Source organism: Ctenopharyngodon idella, chromosome 7 (genome assembly GCF_019924925.1).
Source record: "Ctenopharyngodon idella isolate HZGC_01 chromosome 7, HZGC01, whole genome shotgun sequence".
Lineage (NCBI taxonomy): Eukaryota > Metazoa > Chordata > Actinopteri > Cypriniformes > Xenocyprididae > Ctenopharyngodon > Ctenopharyngodon idella.
The window spans coordinates 8,422,464-8,442,633 of NC_067226.1; the positions used below are offsets into that span (position 1 = coordinate 8,422,464).

Here is a 20,170-nt window from a genome sequence, read left to right on the forward strand (position 1 = left end):
AGGCTCAGAGTTTTTTAACTCCCACAGAGACAAACTGGCATCGGAACTCACTCCCCCAACTCAGAAGCAGGAGCTGAAGGTTATAATGCCCAACAAAGACGGGCTCCCTGGCATGGTGAGGGGCTGAAAGCAGTCTAACTAACAACCAACTGTGGCCCTCTGGAGGCCTTTCATCCGTTTGTGTGCCCCATTTTAAAGACAGAAGAGGCTTGCTTCCTGTCTTGAAGCTATTGGAATATTAGTATCTTTGAATGATTCATGCATGAATAATATTCAAAGGCTGAGTTGGGTTGGGGAGATCTAATATTTGGACGCTGTAATGGAGCGATGAATAGGATGAAGTGCACTATGAATGAAAAAATTTGTGATAGCTGCATATCGTTAGCCTTGAATTTTGGCTTTCTGTGTCATCAGTACAGCGATAAGATAAAAGCTGCACACTTGGCATTGATAAATTGGAGATATACTGTATAGCTTTTAAGTACAGATCTGCAGAAAATGGTAGAAAGAGGCATTAATGGAGGGAGTAAAGAAAATCAAAACATAGCTGCAGAAGAACCTGCAGGCAATATGTGAAAAAGTCAATAAACAGTGTAGTCTCTGGAGTCTCTCTATCCTGCAGCAAAAAGAGCATATGTGTGCACAAGCACACATATATAGTGGAACGGACGGTACACACACATCACACAAATAATTTTATTTAAAGCAGTCTTAATTTGCAAGTGACACCATCCTAGACAAAATTATACATGCTTCAGTAGTCTCGTGTTGCCAGAGTTTTGACTAACACCGTGTCTACACCAGACGCGACCGTTGTCGCGTCGCAACAGCTAAAAGCTGTCTCCACTGAACACGACAAACCGACCGTTGCAAAGCACTTGGACTATGTCAAAAATAGAATGGGGAATGCATTTACTGTCGGGAATTTGTTGTGTTGTGTTGTTGCGTCGCGCCGCATCCAGTGTAGACAATATTACTGATTATAATGGGTTCTATTGACTTTTGACACGTCACGCCACTTGTGTCCGGTGTAGACACGGTGTAACAGCAGAAAATCTGGTCCAGATTGAAGCTTGTCCTATTAAGAACCACACAGGGAAAAAAAAGAAGAAAAAAAAAACATCTGACTGACATATAAACCTACCAACAACAGCTTGTTTATTTTTTACATGTAGTTTAGGGGCAAGACTGATCCGAAACAGACTAGATTACAGTAATAGACCAGTATCAAAAAATCAACTCAAATAAAAAAACAATAACATATAACGATTATTTCACAGACATATTTAGAAACTGAAGCTGAACTTTATAAGGGTGCATCAAAACACTATTGTAAGTTTCAAAGATTTATGCCATTCATTTTTAATTTAGAAAAAAAAACTGTGATTAGCTCTTCCTGAAAAGCACTAATACAATCAGCTCAGTACACTCTCAAAAAATGTGTAAAAATGTAACAGCTTGAGGCAGTACTCTTAGAAGAACTAAAGGTACTAATAAACACCTTTTAGGGTAAGATAAGGTACAAAGGTGCCTCGTTAAAGGTACTGTCCCAGTGACAAGCTGTTGTACCCCTAAAAGTGAAATTTTTGCACATCTTTTCTGACAGTGTAACTTTTTTTCAGAAGAACTGCAAAATGATAAAATCCAATGTTACGGTCAGAAGTTATGTAGCACCAGCCAGTCACAATAACACAGGCTATTTTAGCCAAATCTTGCCATTTTTGTGGGCAATATGCATCAGACTGTCATTAAACAAACTGTGGGCGGTCCTTGGGTGTACCGTCTGAGGGTGAAACTAAGCCTACAGTGCATGTGCGCACACACACATCCCTTTGCAAGTCTACCTCTAGCCCTATGGCCTATATAGAGATGTTCTTAAAATGAACATATTAACCTTCCTTGGGGCTAAACATCAATATATGTTCTCTGGACAGTATTTGCATGAATGCCTGCAACAGTCAGACAGCCCAGACTACAAAATATCTGTTGGGCGTTTTACAGACACATGGTGAACAAAGAGCAGAGCTGAAGGGAAGGCCAAGGAGAGAGTGTTGTCGCACTAAAAAAAATAAATCTCGTCTGTATGCATAGAGGTTGTCATGAGCTAGCCAAATATCCAATTTAATCATTCAACATAATTAGAGAGAGAAAGACATTTGTTTTTAACACAGACCTGAGAACGCTCCAGACAATGCCCAAGGTCTTATATTAACATTCCCCTGTTTATTTCTAAAAATATCACATAGCCTAATTATAATTATTTGAGAAGCTGTAAATCGACCAACCACAGAACAACTTACTAGCCTCGCACATCTTCTGCATGTAGGGTCAATTTAGGACATCCTACCAAAAACAAAATGAATAAAAATGCATTTACTCTGTTTAAAATGTAACAAACATAACTAGTTGGTTAAACACGATGAATGTGATTACATGGTCAACCTTTAGCCAGTCTAGCTGTAGATTTCACAGAACATAACTGCTGAAACAAATTATGCCTAAAGATATTTGAACATCATACTTATTAATCTGTATTGGCTGTGGAACAATAATTACTACAAGCAAAGGGCAATTAAATTATGAAGGAAATGTACACAAGATACGGTTCAAAAGTTTTGGGTCAGTAATATTTTCTTTTAATAAATTAATATTTTTATTCAGAAAGGATGCATTAAATTGATCAAATATGACAGCAAATAATAAATGCTGTTCTTTTGAACTTTCTATTCATCAGAAAAAAATAAATGTATCACGGTTTCCACAAAACATTCCACAATTGATAATAATAAGACATCAACACTGATAATAACAATGTTACTTAGCACCAAATCAGCATATTAGAATAATTTCGGAAGGATCATGTGACACTGAAGACTGGAGTAAGTGAAATTGCCATCACAGGGATAAATTATATTTTAAAATATATTAAAACTCATTTTAAATTGTAATAATATTACAGTTTTACTGTATTTTTGACTGAATAAATTCCTTGTGTGCATCAGTATCAGTAAATGACACACCTGAAATTTATTGCTGAAACTTTTAATCGTGTCATGTATATCTAACTGTAAAACTATTTATCTTAAATATAGCAAAAATATTTACTGGACATCTGGAGGACAGGGCAGCTAAAGGAGAGAAAAAAAGAAGAAAAATAGGAACATAGATGGGGAGAGAGCTCAGAAACAAGAAGGTTGTTATGTTTTTAAGACCACAGCTACCATAGTGGATGCACATACAACAATAATCATCCTCCGGTGGAAATGAGGACACTTCCCCCAGACGTAAGTAGACAGAGTGCAGTTGCATCATACTTATTATACAACTCTCTATACAACGCTGTCTTTTAGTTTAGATCAATATGTTTTATAAACTGAATAAGATGGGAAGGCATCTGATTGGGTCAGTCAATGGCAGTAATAAACCAAAAGACATTAATAAGCAAACACTGACATAAAGAGAGGAGGGAGCAACAACTTGTGTGCCTGTAAGGGAGGCATGTGGGGCTGGGCCTGGTAAGAGGGAGGGAATGAAGTAGTGAGGGAGGGATGAAAGGAGGCTGTGGGAGGAAAAAGGGAAAGAGAGAAACAGATGCAACTCAGGCCGGCAAACTAGATGCACACAGGAAGCTGGAGAAGATACAGGCTCTTTCTGTAGATGACTGCAGAATACAGAGGGTGGTCAACTCAAAACCAGAGGAAAGGTAGGAAATTAGCCTCAATAATTTGGAGTCAGACATTGAGGTGAAAATAATAATAAATATGATCTATATTATTCTCATATATTGAATAAGCAAATGTATTTTGGGAATTTATGTATAGAAATATACTTGTGTAAAGTACACAGATAGATAATGGTCTGTTGGTGTCTTTTGGAGATAAGTGTAAGTGAGCGAGTGCGTATGTACGTGCAGCATTAAATGAATGAATGTCCTTATGCAAATCTCAAAGGCCTCTCCCTGGTTGATTCGGTTATGGTTAAACAGGCACACAAGCTCCTTAAACGCACACACAAACCACTGAATGCTTTAGGACAGCTGTAAACATTCAATACGGTGGGAGAGCTGAAAATTAGACTTGTGGACGTAAGAAAAAGTGATATGATGAAGATCTCAAGATAGATGCAATTTCATGCCTCACTGCTAAAAGAATATGACTAGCCAAACTTTTTAGGCATGCTAGCATAATTCCCAATCAGTCAACATATAATGTTACAAATAAACTACAGATTATAAAGGTTTTGCATGTGCTCATACACAATCTTACAGATATTCACAATGCACTCTTTAGTCATGAGTAATGTCAATCTGACAAAAAGATTCAGATCAGACGCTGGTGATTTAGCACTTCCTCTCTTCCTTCTGGCTATTATCTGTTCGAATCACAGCTCATTTTAGTTTGAATGGCTCAGTCTCATTCATTAGAGCCTAAATTGTTGCTTACACATTCCTTTAGGCTAAACTACAAACAGCAGTTTAAGTTCTTCTGAGTGAAATTTTACAAGCATCCACCAACCGCTTCCTGTTTGAGTGGCTGAGTCTTCTAAAGAGTTTCATACTGGAAAACCAAGTCAAGTCAACACTAGTGGGTCAAATACTCATATCGATCATATCTGTATTGCACTTTTCATATCATGGTGTCATTGGACATACGTGTTGTTATTTATTTATTTACATAATCTGTGTATGAGTATCCCTATAGGCCTAAGTGATGTTTGGCTGAGTAATAGTTGGGTTCTGGGTGTTGGTTTGCATTTAGTCTTGTTTACTTTGTGTCATTTGTTTCATTCAATCCTGCTGGTCTATTGCGAAAACACAGATTCAGGTTTTCCACTAGTATCATACCAAAAATAAACATGTTTTTAACTTAAAAGGTCAGACAGTAAGGTCAGACATTTTAAATAATATCTTTTCCCTTTAAAAACAAGTTAAGATTATTATTGCAAATGCTACAGCAATTTTATTATGCCACTGAACAACCTTTTGATTAAAACTTATGTTGTTTTGTTCATGGTCTTCCTACATTATTAAACATAAGGTTCTTCATTGGTTTTTTGCAACAAATCAGGTTCAGCAAGCAAGGCTCTTTTAATTTTTTATAAAAAATAAAAAAAAAATAAAAAAAAGAAAATTACAATTTTCGCTGAGTTGCCAATGTTTTTCTTTTAAAGATGTTTTAAAAAAATATTCTTGACAGTATAGAATATTCCCAGTCTTTAAAAGACTTCACGAGCTCACAAATTCATATAATCCTGAAGTATAATGCAGGCAAACGGATTTGGTTGGGTGGAGCTTTATTTTTAAATGTGTAGACTTGATACGAATCACTACTTCTGTCTACGTCACAAGTTACATAACAATAAATATTAAAAGCTATATTAAAAAAATATATATATATAAAAAAAAACTGCTGTCACTAAGCTTGTTGTCTTTGCATGTGCTTTGCAGATGTCATGGCGGCCGACCTACCGGAGCTCCAAGTTTCGAAACGTTTATGGCAAAGTGGCCAACCGAGAGCACTGCTTCGAGGGCATCCCGATCACAAAGAACGTCCATGACAACCACTTCTGCGCGGTCAACGCCAAGTTCCTCGCCATAGTAACTGAGAGCGCGGGAGGAGGATCTTTCGTTGTAATCCCGGTCACTCAGGTAACCACAGTCACGCAGCTCGCGCGCGCACTAGTGTTTTCTCTAGACAGGGTTGCACTAAATTAATGACCGACAGAATGTAGGGCGTCAGACTAGTACAATCAGCAGCATGAATGAATGATGCTGACCTTTCAAGAGGCTTATTCTGGCCACATACGTGTAGGCAGTGAGTTTAATGTGTAAGGAGCTCGTGTTTATGTGTAAGGAGACCGTATTTTTTTATACATGTTCTTTTAGGTTCACTTATAATGTAAATAAAGATTTTTTTGCAAAAAAAAAAAAAAAAAGATATTAATGCGCAAAAACGATTATTTTCAACTCTCATTCTGACCCTCTGTCTGAAATGATCTGTGTTAAAGGGATATCTCACCCAAAAATGGAAATTTCCTGTTCACCCTCAGGCCATCCAAGATGTAGGTGTATTTTTTCTTAAGTAGAAATGTAAAGAAGATTTTCAGCTGAAACTGCGGTCCTTGGTGATTCATATAATGGAAGTCAATGGCTATCGTCACTTTGAGAGTTAAAAAACATATAGGCTACACAGGCTAAACAAACTTAATACCAGTGGCTCCTGATGATACATTGAAGTCTTATGAAGCGAAACAATTGGTCTGTGCAAGAAACTGAACATTATTTACAACATTGTTACCTGTAATCCACAGTCTCGCAAACGGTCCTGAGCGTGTTCATGGTAGTCTAGAGCACAAGCTTCCTGTCGCAGTATTACGTATTCACGGGAGCAAACTCACACATGAGCTGAAGCTGTGTTTGTTTACAACAAAGAGGGAAGACGCACTTGTTGTATTGTTCATCAAAGTGGTACTTACTTCTGCTTATCCTGGATGCTGCAACTTATATGAAAAACTAAGATGTTCGCTTGCGCGATCTCAGTCGGGAAGATTGTCTTATCACAGATTCCTAACATTTGAGCTCCTGCACATATGTCATTATGCTCCAGCATGCCATTAATGCTCAGGACCTAATGGATGCTTTGTATAGATTCACATTTACATTAATTGGTGCATGAACACGAGCAGTGGTTATTGAACTGTGGAAAAACATAGACGAGTCATCCCTCGCCCTGTTCTTATGAATGCACATGTGGTGCATTCTGTTGAACATTTTAGTTGGCTCTGTTGTAGTGTAGTCAGTGTTGGGAAAAGTTACTTTTAAAAGTAATGCATTACAATATTGCATTACTCCCTAAAAAAAGTAACTAATTGTGTTACTTATGGCGCTTTTCCACTGCATGGTACGGTTCGGTACGGCTCGGTACGGATCACTTTTTGACGCTTTTCCACTGCATGGGACGGCTCGGTACGGAACGGTACGGCTCGCTTAAATAGTACCACCTCGGTTGAGGTTCCAGGCTTGCTGAACCGATACTAAATGTGACGTGTAAGCAATGCAGATCACTGATTGGTCAGAGAGAATCGTCACTACCAGCGTCATTGGATTTGAAACACCAGACACCAAACCCGCTAGATTTAAATAGTCAGTAACAGCCACCGCAGTATCATTTGTTCACGCAACTTTCGCACGAACTTGAAAAAAGAAATGGCTGTATCGTGGTCAGTAGATGAGGTGCAGACATCTGGGCTGGGCTGGGCTGGGCTTGTTTGTTTTTTAATAACAGCAAAAAGTTCTATTTTTGGCAAATGTAAAGGCCCTTTCACGCCACAAGTGAAATGAATAAGCCTCAGGCTGAAGGAAATCCATATTTACACCTGTACAGTAGAGGGCGCAACTCAAACAAACCTTTCAGCTGTGCTGTCATTCTGGATTAAAGAAGAGTAGGATACAGGAGAAGGAAGTTCAACACTCTTATTTCTAAATCTAATCTAAAGTAATTTTTCTTATTAGTATGGTTGAATTAGATTATTGAAGGTCAGCAGCAAAGACATTGGTTAATAAATTGAGATTAAATACAATTATTATAGTTTTGCGTAAAATTCTGAGATTACATTTCACTGTTTTTATTGAGGAATACTGAATGTTTTTGTGCAAGTGAGATTAGTAAATGCATGTTCACATTTAGTCTGATTACGTAACTCAAGTTACTCGTAATGTATTACCCCCATCACTGAGTGTAGTACTGTATGCCTTTTTTTTTTTTTTTTTAGCATGATTTAGGTTCCCTTTGCACCAATACATACAATGGCATTCCAGGCAATCACCTACATGCTGTTCTGAACAAAATGATCTCTTTCAACAGGGTTATATTCCTTCCAGAGAGCACATTAATGTCACATTAATGAGCAAAATGTTTTGTTATTGTCATTGCCCTATATTGCCACTAAGGTCAATTGTATAGTTTAATCATTTGGAAGACCAGAAATGTTTGTTTTTGCATCTTTTAAGAGCAAGTTGCTATCTCCATCACCCTCTGAGTCTGAACCATGACGCCATGAAGTCCCTCACCCAGTGGTTCAACATGCTCTAAATTAAATCTTTCTGTTACCCTGTTTATAGGCCAACCAAAAGCCTGACTAGTAAGCAGAAAGCAGATGCTTTTCCTTTGATCTCTGGCTTTAATGCTGTAAAATGAACAAGCACTGGAAGCTGCTGATCACTGATGTTGATATAACAGTAATGTGGACTAATCAATGTGGACATCAGTGTGCTCTGGCTGGAACAGAACAGCTTTATAGTATGTCTGCTTCATAAGGAAAGATAGAAGACATTGGTTCTGAAGATTAAAGAGATAGTTTGCCCAAAAATGAATTTTCTTTCATCATTTAATCACCCTCATGTCATTCCGAGCCTGTACTACTTTCTTTCTACTGCAAAATAAGATTTTGAAGAATGTTGGTAATCAAACAGTTTTGGTCACCATTGACTCCCATTATATAGGGAAAAAAATGCTCCAAAGAAGAAAGTCATACAGGTTTGGAACTACATGAGGGTGAATGAATGATGACAGAATTTAGTTGAACTATCTCTTTAAGTTATTTTCTTTTTGTTTTGAAACCAAGTTACTGAATCCTAAAGAGACGAAATGCAAAGTTAGTGAATTTAATAAATGTGCCTCCAAATTCCACCTCCACAGCAAATGGCCAAACTGCAAGAATAGCAGAGACAGAAAAAATGACACACACACTATTTATCATTGACATGACAATGGGAATTTTGGCACAGAGCATCTGATGTCCCATTCTTCTCTCTAGTCATCTCCTCTCTTTATTCTGTCTATTCTTCTGTTCCTCCTCTTGAGCGCATCCGGTCATGCCACACTGCTCAGTGGGCCTGCAGACCCTCGGTCATGGTCTCAGCCAACTTGGATAAACTATCAATAGCACTTTTGTGATGAACATTCAGAGTCACCCAGTTAAAGTGTGATGTAGAAGGCCAGCTTTGTACTCTTAATGGGCTCATTCCACAGTGTTTGTGACTCCAACTGGGCTCCCATGCAGACCTTGAAAAAGAGTTCAGTCCCTCTGACTTCCGCATGTGTGTTTCTCTGGACACCACGTGGGGCTCTGTTTTTCCCAGCTTCTTCATCCTCTATATCCCTTGCGTCTCTTTCTCTCTTTGCCTAGCATTGACAGCTCCCTGCTAAGTTTGCATACTTACTGTAATACTGAGAAGTTCTCTGTCACCGTCACTGAAATCTGGCATAGAGATCATAGAAATCACTGTAAAGCTAACAAGTGATGATAATAGTTTGGCCTCAGTTGCATGATAGGTCTAGCCAATACATAAGCTTAAAAATTTCTGCATTTTAGCCAACTTTTATTCTTAAAGTAACAACTTGTGTGAAGTTTGGCACTTAAATGCAATTTTTTATTTGTTGTAATTAGTGTATTTAGCTCATTAAATCTTTCTAATGCTTTTATTCAAAGCAAGGCATTAGTCTGAATTAGTCTATTTTACAGGGACAACTGTCTGATTAAGGATCAGCGATTCTCATAATACTTCTGAGATCCAGACACATGGGAACAATATAATGGCAGAACATTGGCTTTTCAAATGGAATTCCTCATTTGACAAAGAACCTTCAGTTGTGGAATGGAAACTGCATTCAGAAACCATGATGAGATGGCCCAGGGAAAGAGAAAAAAAGAGCATGAATAGAAGACTGTGGTATTCGCGATGATGTCATCATTAACTGTTTAACCATTTGGAAATGAAACCGTTCCTTTCCTTGACCTGCTAAGCTGCTGTTGACAGAAACTTCTCTGAACGAAAATGTGTGAGGTGGTGCTGTAATGGTTTGGGATGATATCAGAATTCTTAAAATAATGCGGAACTCTCATCTAAAAGGCGCAAGCAGTCAGGCACACAGTTACACACACACACACACAAAAGGGAGTTGGGCCGTCTGGCAACACTGATAGGAAACTGCCAACCAGTTCAGACTACCTTAACATGCCCAAAAGTGCTTTTTACTAGACCCACACCCATTTTTATAATGCCTCAGTTAGCATACAGTAAGCTCAGAAAACTGAAATGCCCTTTGTTTAGAATAATTTTGTTCAGGAACCATGGAAAATGTTGGGCTTGGAAGAAGCAAAATAATTTTGAACAGCCTAGAATTTAGCACTGGCCAGTCAATTTTCTGAGGATGTGGTAGTGTAAGTCTACTGTAAAACTCCATACTCCTCTTTCTCTCTCTGAATATCTACAACAGAATATTAATTATGCATTAGACTGCCAATCATCAGTTTGTATCAAATAATTCATTAATTATTAAAAAAAATATGCTAAGATTATGCATATACAGTATGTGCAGGCAAGCTATCTTACATCTATGTTTGTTAAAAACTCTAATATTGTAAGTATTTTTGTTTATACAGATATAAACCTGCATTTAGAAAAATTGTATCTCTCCTGCTTATATTTTAGCGCAGCCAGACTAGTAGTAAGTCATTATTCATGCGCTATTGTATTTAGCATAGTTATTTAGAAAGTAAAATGACAAACTGTAACCCTGAAATGTGCATTCAGAAAAGTGTTTAATGTGGGATCAGGGATTTTTTACAATAATAAAAATCTAATAATAGCATCGTAATTGAACCTGAACTTATATACAACTGTATACCGTAAACACTGATAGAGCAGAAATGATTTTACAGCGTACTCTAATGGGCTATCACATAATAATGTTATATTGACTCCATATTTAGATACTCACATGACACTAATGGATGTTTGGCTCAGCAAAGCCTTGTAACTTCTCTGCTAGGGGTCATGAACTGCATTTTTTATTATTATTAATTTATAATGTTTCCTGAGGTGCACTTAACAAGTTAGTATGATTTATACATCAAACACTGTCATAGTTTAGAAATAAAAGGCCATTTTCTACCCTGATTTTAGCCTTCTGATTCACTGCTGTGATTGGCTCACATATTTGCATATGAAATACTGTATTACATGTGGAACTCTCTTGAAAGCTTTTACTACATTTTTACTATTACAACTGTCAAGATTAACTAAATGTGAAAAGTGTTGATTATAGCATTTAGATCTACTCCTGTCGCATGAATGGTTGCAGCGATGAACATTGTAGCCAATGACAGACAAGTCTGTTGAGCACATGAGTGCAGTGATCTCGTCATTGCAACTGGATTTCTGCACTCTCACAAATGTTTTCATCATAACTAACAATGTAAATAAGAGATTCATTTTGCAGTGTAGACAGTGTTATTGATTATAAATGTTTTGATGATTATGTGAGTTTTGGCAAGAGTCCAGAACTCAGTCACTGATAAACTTGCACTGTTTGATTGACAGCTCCAGTGATTATAAAGGGAGGGTTCTTTGATCACTTTCTGTATATAATTATCAAAACTTAAATAACAGATTATGTATAGATCATGCTACTAAGAAAAACAATGTGATGTTGATTGTACAGTCACTGGCTTGATTTACTGACGCATAGACAGCAATAAACTATATTGAGACAAAGAATGTCTGACTGTACATGAATCATTACATATCAGAAATCACTGAACACAGATCAGGCATTTGAATTACCATCGTTACTTACATGTTGTGGCATAACTGTTGGGTCCATATCTTACAGTAAAAGTCTGTTTGCAAAGCCTGCGCCAAAATTGCGACTGATTTACCAAAGAATCCACAGTGAAATGTACCAAACAAACAAATACTGCTCTACTGAGACATTCACATAGTTGAAAATAAAAAACACGTTCCTAGCATTAGGATCCTTTGGAAGGTAATGTTATTTTTAGTCCAGTGATCCTGTATCTCTCTTCTCTCCTTCTCATCTCAGTAATACGCCAGTGGGCGGGGCCAAAGATGCAATGATGTAGAAGTAGGCGTTGATCTGATTCTGCAGAGGTGGTCTTTCATCACACTATTATGTCAAAATGTGACAAAATCCAAAACGAGTGATCTTTGGAGCTTGGTTTTAATAAAAACTGTTTTTTGGAAGGAAGTTTTGAGTTCTGAAAATTACATGATGTTTTTATAGTGCAATGACCTCTTACATGGAAAAAGATCAAGGAAAATTTGATTCCTCATTTCATGACCCCTTTAAATTTGTGCCCTAAGAAACACCATTTTGATTGAAGATTGTGCTATTAGAGTTAGAGGTGGCTGTCTAGACTGTAGGCACATCCACTGACATCCTAATTAGTGTAATCACATGGCTGTTCCTCACGCATCATTGTGATCCTCACAATAGAGGGTGTGGCTAAATATATTATCTCCTTTTGTCTCTGACTGTAAGATCTCAGACAGCGACTACTCAGCCTGATCTGCAGCCAACACAGCTGTCTCAACAATCGCTCACTGCCAACACACTCCTACAGACAAATCCGTAACTGTTTTGCACAAAGAATAACAGTAAACAGGAAGGGGAAAATATAATGAATAATTAGAGAGAGGAAACTGAGAAGCATATAGGCATAAAATGCAAATGCATCTCTTTCAAAACTTTGTCCTGTGCATATATATGAAAATGTCTCTCGGAGACAATCATGCATAATCATGTTTGTATATTAGATGTCATGATGTTTGAATGCAATTAATGCAATTGAATTAAATGATCATTATGCATGCATTAAAGATCTTTAAAGATGTCATATTGTACATTCATTCATTCATTTCACTGATAATGTTAGTAGTATTAGTTAAGTCATACTTTAGTCCATTTTTGGGCTGCTGTGCCGGTAACGCCCCGTTTAGTCATTTTGCATCTTAGTTCTAATAAATTCATGTTTTTGGAATATATGGTTGAAGTGTTGAGTTACAATATGATTACAATATGATTTTATAGTACATCTTTTATCACAAAAGATCAAGATTTATTTAATTTCTCACATTGTTACCATGATATGAGAGGCAATGATGAGCTGTTTGAAAAAGCACAAGATCAGCCTGAAAGCTATATATAGTCTTGGAAAACACCTTGACACATCAGAAATCCTCACATGCAGACAAAGATTTGAACAACAAACTATAACCGAGTGCTTTGGCCACAGTAGTTAAAGGCTTTGGCATTTTATAATTGGTCATATTTTCAGTGTTCTTTTCAGTTTTTTGATCTCCTGTGGGAAATCAAGACATTTCCTTGCCAAGGATATTCTATTTAAAAAAACACCCTCAAGCAATTGCTGTGCTAATTTAATGCATTAATCTAACACCGATTTCCATCATGCTAATCTAGTAGAATAGCACAGAGAGCATGGAGAGCAGAATATGTGACAGCCAGTCTGCCATGAGTTCATTGCTTTAACATATGCAACCAAGAAGCCACATGTTGATCTGTTCTTGATCAGGAATTCACATTCAAGCATACAAAATTTCATCAACAATGAAATTACTTCTCTGATATATACTATATCACTGCATTGCGCTGAAGCCCTGACCTATAGATGAAGACTCTTTCATAAGCACCCCACTCAGAGTGCACTCATGCATGACCTGAACTACAAATCCCAAAGGACCTCAGAAAGAGGTCAATGGACTAAAGTGGCATCAAACATTCATGACTTCATGACTACCATTCTGTCTACTGCTGACTGTAGTTATGTAGCGCCACACAGTGGACGTTTGTGTGTATTACAATGGAGTTGTGTGAATGTGAATGCTATGTGCGTCCATACACTTTTATTTGTGTTCTTAGTCGCATTGGGGGAAAAAAACATCAGATCAGTAACCTGTACTTTGCTCCCGCAGTTTGGCCGTATCGACCCTCACTATCCAAAGGTCTGTGGTCACCAAGGCAATGTGCTGGACATCAAATGGAATCCTTTCCATGACAACATAATTGCTTCTTGTTCAGAGGACTCTTCTGTGAGTAAACTTAAAGTGCAAAATCATCACGATGATCAAATTAGTCAGCATCATTTAGAAAAAGAATTGTGGAAAAATTCTTTCTATGCAGTGAAAATTTGTTTCAGTTTTTTTTGTTTATTTGTTTTTGTTTTATTAATGGAAAACCAGCATTTACTTTTCATGATATGGATGGTGAAAGAGTTTTACCACATTAACCTGAAATATTACTCTGTCAAACAGGACCAAATATATCACTTAAATAGAAGCTTTATTTATTGAACCTTAACTAGTCACATCAAGTATAGGGATATATTAGGAAAGGGATAAATATTTAAATGTAATGTCATTTCAATGCGTGTACATTTGTTTTACATAAATCATTTTAAGGGACCCTGCAAAAAAAAAAAAAAAAAAAATAAATATATATATATATATATAATATATATTATTTATTTATTTAATTATATATATATATATATATATATATATATATATATATATATAATGTAATATTATTATTATTAAATAAGTAAATAAATAAAAAGAGAAATAATAGACATAAAAAAAGGTTTGACATTCATTTTAAAAACAAAAACACACACAAAAAGATGCCAAAAATGCCTTGCCGAAAATCACAACAATGATAGAGCAAGTAAACACATTATTATTATTATTATTATCATTATTATAATTATTATTAAATAGCTCTCTAAAAGAATACTTGATTCAATCCAGTCACTTTAATGCTTCAGTGTTTGTTATATGTTGCATTTATTTGTCACATTTATTTAACCATTTATAAAGTTATATAATTATAACTAACCTGACATTAGTGTCTTAAATCGTCTTCATTTAATGGTGCTATTGCTTTAAAAGTGATATTTGTTTATGTTCTGCATCTTTGTGTCTGTGAATGTGTCAGGTACGAATATGGGAGATTCCTGATGAAGGACTGAGAAGGAATTTGACAGAGTCTGTATTAGAACTGTATGGTCACAGCAGACGTGTGGGCCTCATAGAGTGGCACCCAACAACTAGTGGGATTCTCTTCAGTGCTGGCTATGACTACAAAGTAATAAAATCTTTTTGCAATAGTCTCAAATTCAATAAAATGAGCTATAAAGTTAAAACACGGACGGTGTGGACAGTTGATACTAAAGATTGCATGTGAAAACTTATTTTGATTATCAATAGTAGGCTACTATGAACATGAGAGTGCCACACTGCCACAAAGACTGTATCTGAGGTATGACTAATGTGTTTTTTGTCTCTCTGTAGATCCTGATTTGGAATTTGGAGATTGGGGAGCCGGTGAAAATGATTGACTGCCACACAGACGTGATCCTCTGTATGTCATTTAACACAGAGGGGAGCCTGCTGGCCACCAGCTGCAAGGACAAGAAGCTCCGCGTCATTGAGCCCCGCTCTGGCAAAGTGCTGCAGGTGTGGATTGTGTGCATTTAGTCTTACAGTATATGCACTCAGACACTCATAGTCATGAGTAAATAGACAGACTCATGGCAAATTTCAATCACATTTCTTCGACTGTCTTAAATTGACTTTATTCTGCACTCTTCATATTTATCAAGTATGCATTAAATTAAAGGGTTAGTTCACCCAAAAATTAAAATTCTGTCATTTATTACTCACCCTCATGCCGTTCCACACCCATAAGATCTTCGTTCATCTTCGGAACACAAATTAAGATACTTTTGTTGAAATCCGATGGCTCAGTGAGGCCTCCATAGCCAGCAATGACATTTCCTCTCTTAAGATCCATTAATGTACTAAAAACATATTTAAATCAGTTAATGTGAGTACAGCGGTTCAATATTAATATTATAAAGGGACGAGAATATTTTTGGTGTGGCAAAAAAACAAAATAACGACTTATATAGTGATGGCCGATTTCAAAACACTGCTTCATTAAGTTTCGGAGCATTATGAATCAGCGTGTCGAATCAGCGGTTCGGAGCGCCAAAGTCACGTGATTTCAGCAGTTTGGCGGTTTTTACACGCGATCCGAATCATGATTCGACAAGCTGATTCATAACGCTCTGAAACTTCCTTCCATTTTTGGGTGAACTAACCCTTTAATTAAAAAGTATAGTAAAGACATTTATAATGTTACCAAAATAAAAATTCTATTTCAAATAAATGCTGTTTCAAATCAGCATATTAGAAAGGTTTGTGAACAAGACTGGAGTAATGGCTACTGAAAATTCAGTTTTGCCACTGCAGGAATAAATTACAATTTAAAATATATTAAATTGTTTCACAATATTACTGTTTTTACTGTATTTAAAACATCTTACCAACCCCAAAATAATTTAATCATATATATTTTTATTTATATAACCATACACATGGAATGAAACATATTTTATTATTCATTGACATCCAGAGGGAAAATATCCATTAGAATAACCATGTTTTTGTACATGCACTATTGAGAAAATTGTTTGCACAACTGAAGTTTTCGCTTGTTTTTGTTTTATATTGTCAAGCAGGAGGCAAACTTTAAAAACCACAAAGTGAACCGTGTTGTGTTCCTAGGCAACATGAAACGACTCCTAACGACAGGTGTGTCTCGCTGGAACACACGCCAGATTGCTCTCTGGGACCAGGTGAGCACAACCTATTTGTGTGGGTCAGGTTTTGACCTGAACAAATGTCCCCACAAGGGTAGTTAAACCTGAAATCGCCTACATTGTGGTACCAGCCAACGGTTCCTAAGAGAAATACAAATTAATAAACAGAAAATATTGACTTAATTAAAATGTAAATGCTAAAATGTGTCTGTGAGGGTCGGGTAGGTGTAGTTTTAGGGGTTAGAAAATATCATTAGTTCAGTATAAAGACAAATAACGTCAATAGAAAGTCTCCACAATGACAGAAAAACAAATGCGTGTGTGTATGTGTGATTAATTCCCAAAACTCATCCAGAAATACACATTGTCCCTGATGTCTGCATTACCCTAAAGATTAACCGCTGAAAGTCATTATGTTTTCTTCTCAGCATATTCCCTGTAATTATTGTGTGATAATCACATTCATTGTTCTGTGTAAGTGCAGCTAAACAGCTACATTCAGCTGCAGTGGAGAGAGAATTTGGGTAAAGAAGCTGGTTGCTTTGCTCTTCGTACATTGTTAGGGTTCTGAGAAAGTCAAAAAAAAAAAATCTTCAAATCTGGGTTCAAAGATATTTGTCTCTCATGACAGGAGGATCTGTCCATGCCAATCATTGAAGAGGAGATTGACGGCCTGTCAGGACTGCTTTTCCCTTTTTATGATGCAGACACACATATGCTCTACTTAGCAGGCAAGGTACACATTACTCCATACTGAAAGATTCTTACATGCTTGTAAATATGCACTTCCTTCAAAAGTTTGCCATCAGTTTCATCAGCACAACAGTTTTCAACATTGATAAGAAAATTTCTTGAGCACCAAATCACAGAATCAGATCACGTGACACTGAAGACTGGAGTAATGATGCTGAAATTTCAGCTTTGCATCACAGAAATAAATCATATTTTAAAATATTACTATTTTTACTGTAATTTTGATCTTTTTTTTGAGTATTGGTGATGTTCAAAAACATTTAAAAATCTTACCGACCCCAAGCTGTTGAACAGTAATGTACAGTGGGTACGGAAAGTATTCAGACCCCCTTAAATTTTTCACTCTTTGTTATATTGCAGCCATTTGCTAAAATCATTTAAGTTCATTTTTTTTCCTCATTAATGTACACACAGCACCCCATATTGACAGAAAAACACAGAATTGTTGACATTTTTGCAGATTTATTAAAAAAGAAAAACTGAAATATCACATGGTCCTAAGTATTCAGACCCTTTGCTCAGTGTTTAGTAGAAGCACCCTTTTGATCTAATACAGCCTTGAGTCTTTTTGGGAAAGATGCAACAAGTTTTTCACACCTGGATTTGGGGATCCTCTGCCATTCCTCCTTGCAGATCCTCTCCAGTTCTGTCAGGTTGGATGGTAAACGTTGGTGGACAGCCATTTTTAGGTCTCTCCAGAGATGCTCAATTGGGTTTAAGTCAGGGCTCTGGCTGGGCCATTCAAGAACAGTCACGGAGTTGTTGTGAAGCCACTCCTTCGTTATTTTAGCTGTGTGCTTAGGGTCGTTGTCTTGTTGGAAGGTAAACCTTCGGCCCAGTCTGAGGTCCTGAGCACTCTGGAGAAGGTTTTCGTCCAGGATATCCCTGTACTTGGCCGCATTCATCTTTCCCTCGATTGCAACCAGTCGTCCTGTCCCTGCAGCTGAAAAACACCCCCACAGCATGATGCTGCCACCACCATGCTTCACTGTTGGGACTGTATTGGACAGGTGATGAGCAGTGCCTGGTTTTCTCCACACATACCGCTTAGAATTAAGGCCAAAAAGTTCTATCTTGGTCTCATCAGACCAGAGAATCTTATTTCTCACCATCTTGGAGTCCTTCAGGTGTTTTTTCATGTGTCTTGCACTGAGGAGAGGCTTCCGTCGGGCCACTCTGCCATAAAGCCCCAACTGGTGGAGGGCTGCAGTGATGGTTGACTTTCTACAACTTTCTCCCATCTCCCGACTGCATCTCTGGAGCTCAGCCACAGTGATCTTTGGGTTCTTCTTTACCTCTCTCACCAAGGCTCTTCTCCCCCGATAGCTCAGTTTGGCCGGACGGCCAGCTCTAGGAAGGGTTCTGGTCGTCCCAAACGTCTTCCCTTTAAGGATTATGGAGGCCACTGTGCTCTTAGGAACCTTAAGTGCAGCAGAAATTTTTTTGTAACCTTGGCCAGATCTGTGCCTTGCCACAATTCTGTCTCTGAGCTCTTCAGGCAGTTCCTTTGACCTCATGATTCTCATTTGCTCTGACATGCACTGTGAGCTGTAAGGTCTTATATAGACAGGTGTGTGGCTTTCCTAATCAAGTCCAATCAGTATAATCAAACACAGCTGGACTCAAATGAAGGTGTAGAACCATCTCAAGGATGATCAGAAGAAATGGACAGCACCTGAGTTAAATATATGAGTGTCACAGCAAAGGGTCTGAATACTTAGGACCATGTGATATTTCAGTTTTTCTTTTTTAATAAATCTGCAAAAATGTCAACAATTCTGTGTTTTTCTGTCAATATGGGGTGCTGTGTGTACATTAATGAGGAAAAAAAAATGAACTTAAATGATTTTAGCAAATGGCTGCAATATAACAAAGAGTGAAAAATTTAAGGGGGTCTGAATACTTTCCGTACCCACTGTATATTAGAAATATATGAGATATATAAATATATTGTTTTAGTTAAATACTGAAAAGCCACATTGATGCATCAGTAGGGTATCCATTATGTTGATATCGCAGTTACTTGAATAGACTGCCATCACAAATGATCACCTTAGAAAAAAAGCAGCAATTGTCTTTGCACTGAATAAGATGGTGTAATTGTAGGGTGATGGGAACATCCGGTACTATGAGATCACCCCGGAGAAACCCTACATGCAGTATCTCATGGAGTTCCGGTCCCCTGCACCACAGAAAGGCCTCGGTAAAACTCAAATTCTCACCATTCAGTGATCACACTATACCAGCAACCTCTGTAAAATGAAGTAAAACAAACTTTGCAAATTAACCCTAGAATGCAATAAATAAATTAACAAACAAACAATAATAAAACCCCAAAATACCTACGTTTGGATTTGATGTTTGTTTGTTTTTTTCATAGAAAGGCATCCTGTTTTCTCTCAATTTTCAGTGTAATCATTTAAGATTTTATTTATGAATAAATTTTTAAATATTTTAATTATGTTAATTTGTTCACTTTAAAAACATGTTCAAAATGTTATTTGTGAATTTGTGAACTAAAAATAAGTAGGCCTATATGATATTGCTCTTATGAGCAATATAAGGAATACAGTATTAAGAAATTAAATCTTTTTAATTGACAAAAATGGTAACACTTTACAGTAACATTCCATTAGTTAACACTGATTTAATGCATTAAGCAATGCCTTTTTTTACAGTATTTGTTAATCTCTTAATCTAAAAATACAACTGTTCATTGTTAGTTCATGTCAGCTCAGGTCCATTAACTAATGTTAACAGACACAACTTTTGACTTTAATAATTTATTGGTAAATAATGAAATTAACATAAAATATAGGATTAATAAATGTTTAATTCTGTCATTAATTACTCACCCTAATGTCGTTCCACTCCCGTAAGACCTTTGTTAATCTTCAGAACACAAATTAAGATATTTTTGATGACAGAATGC

The 20,170-nt window shown here is 36.9% G+C and overlaps 1 protein-coding gene across 5 annotated transcripts in view; it reads left to right on the forward strand.

Annotated features, from left to right (window-relative positions):
• Nucleotides 1–20,170, forward strand: part of coro2ba (coronin, actin binding protein, 2Ba) — a 44,269-nt gene that overhangs the window by 17,009 nt on the left and 7,090 nt on the right. Inside the window, exons 2-9 of one of the 5 annotated variants that reach the window (XM_051899352.1) lie at nucleotides 3,093–3,284; nucleotides 5,447–5,647; nucleotides 13,796–13,912; nucleotides 14,817–14,966; nucleotides 15,173–15,337; nucleotides 16,402–16,521; nucleotides 17,117–17,221; nucleotides 19,345–19,441. In XM_051899352.1, coding sequence (XP_051755312.1) covers nucleotides 3,264–3,284; nucleotides 5,447–5,647; nucleotides 13,796–13,912; nucleotides 14,817–14,966; nucleotides 15,173–15,337; nucleotides 16,402–16,521; nucleotides 17,117–17,221; nucleotides 19,345–19,441 — 976 coding nt within the window. In that variant the 5' untranslated portion in view covers nucleotides 3,093–3,263. Of the gene's footprint in view, nucleotides 1–3,092; nucleotides 3,285–3,551; nucleotides 3,704–5,324; nucleotides 5,347–5,446; nucleotides 5,648–13,795; nucleotides 13,913–14,816; nucleotides 14,967–15,172; nucleotides 15,338–16,401; nucleotides 16,522–17,116; nucleotides 17,222–19,344; nucleotides 19,442–20,170 lie in introns of those variants that run through there. The other 4 variants (XM_051899353.1, XM_051899355.1, XM_051899356.1 and 1 more) reach the window with 4 other exon arrangements.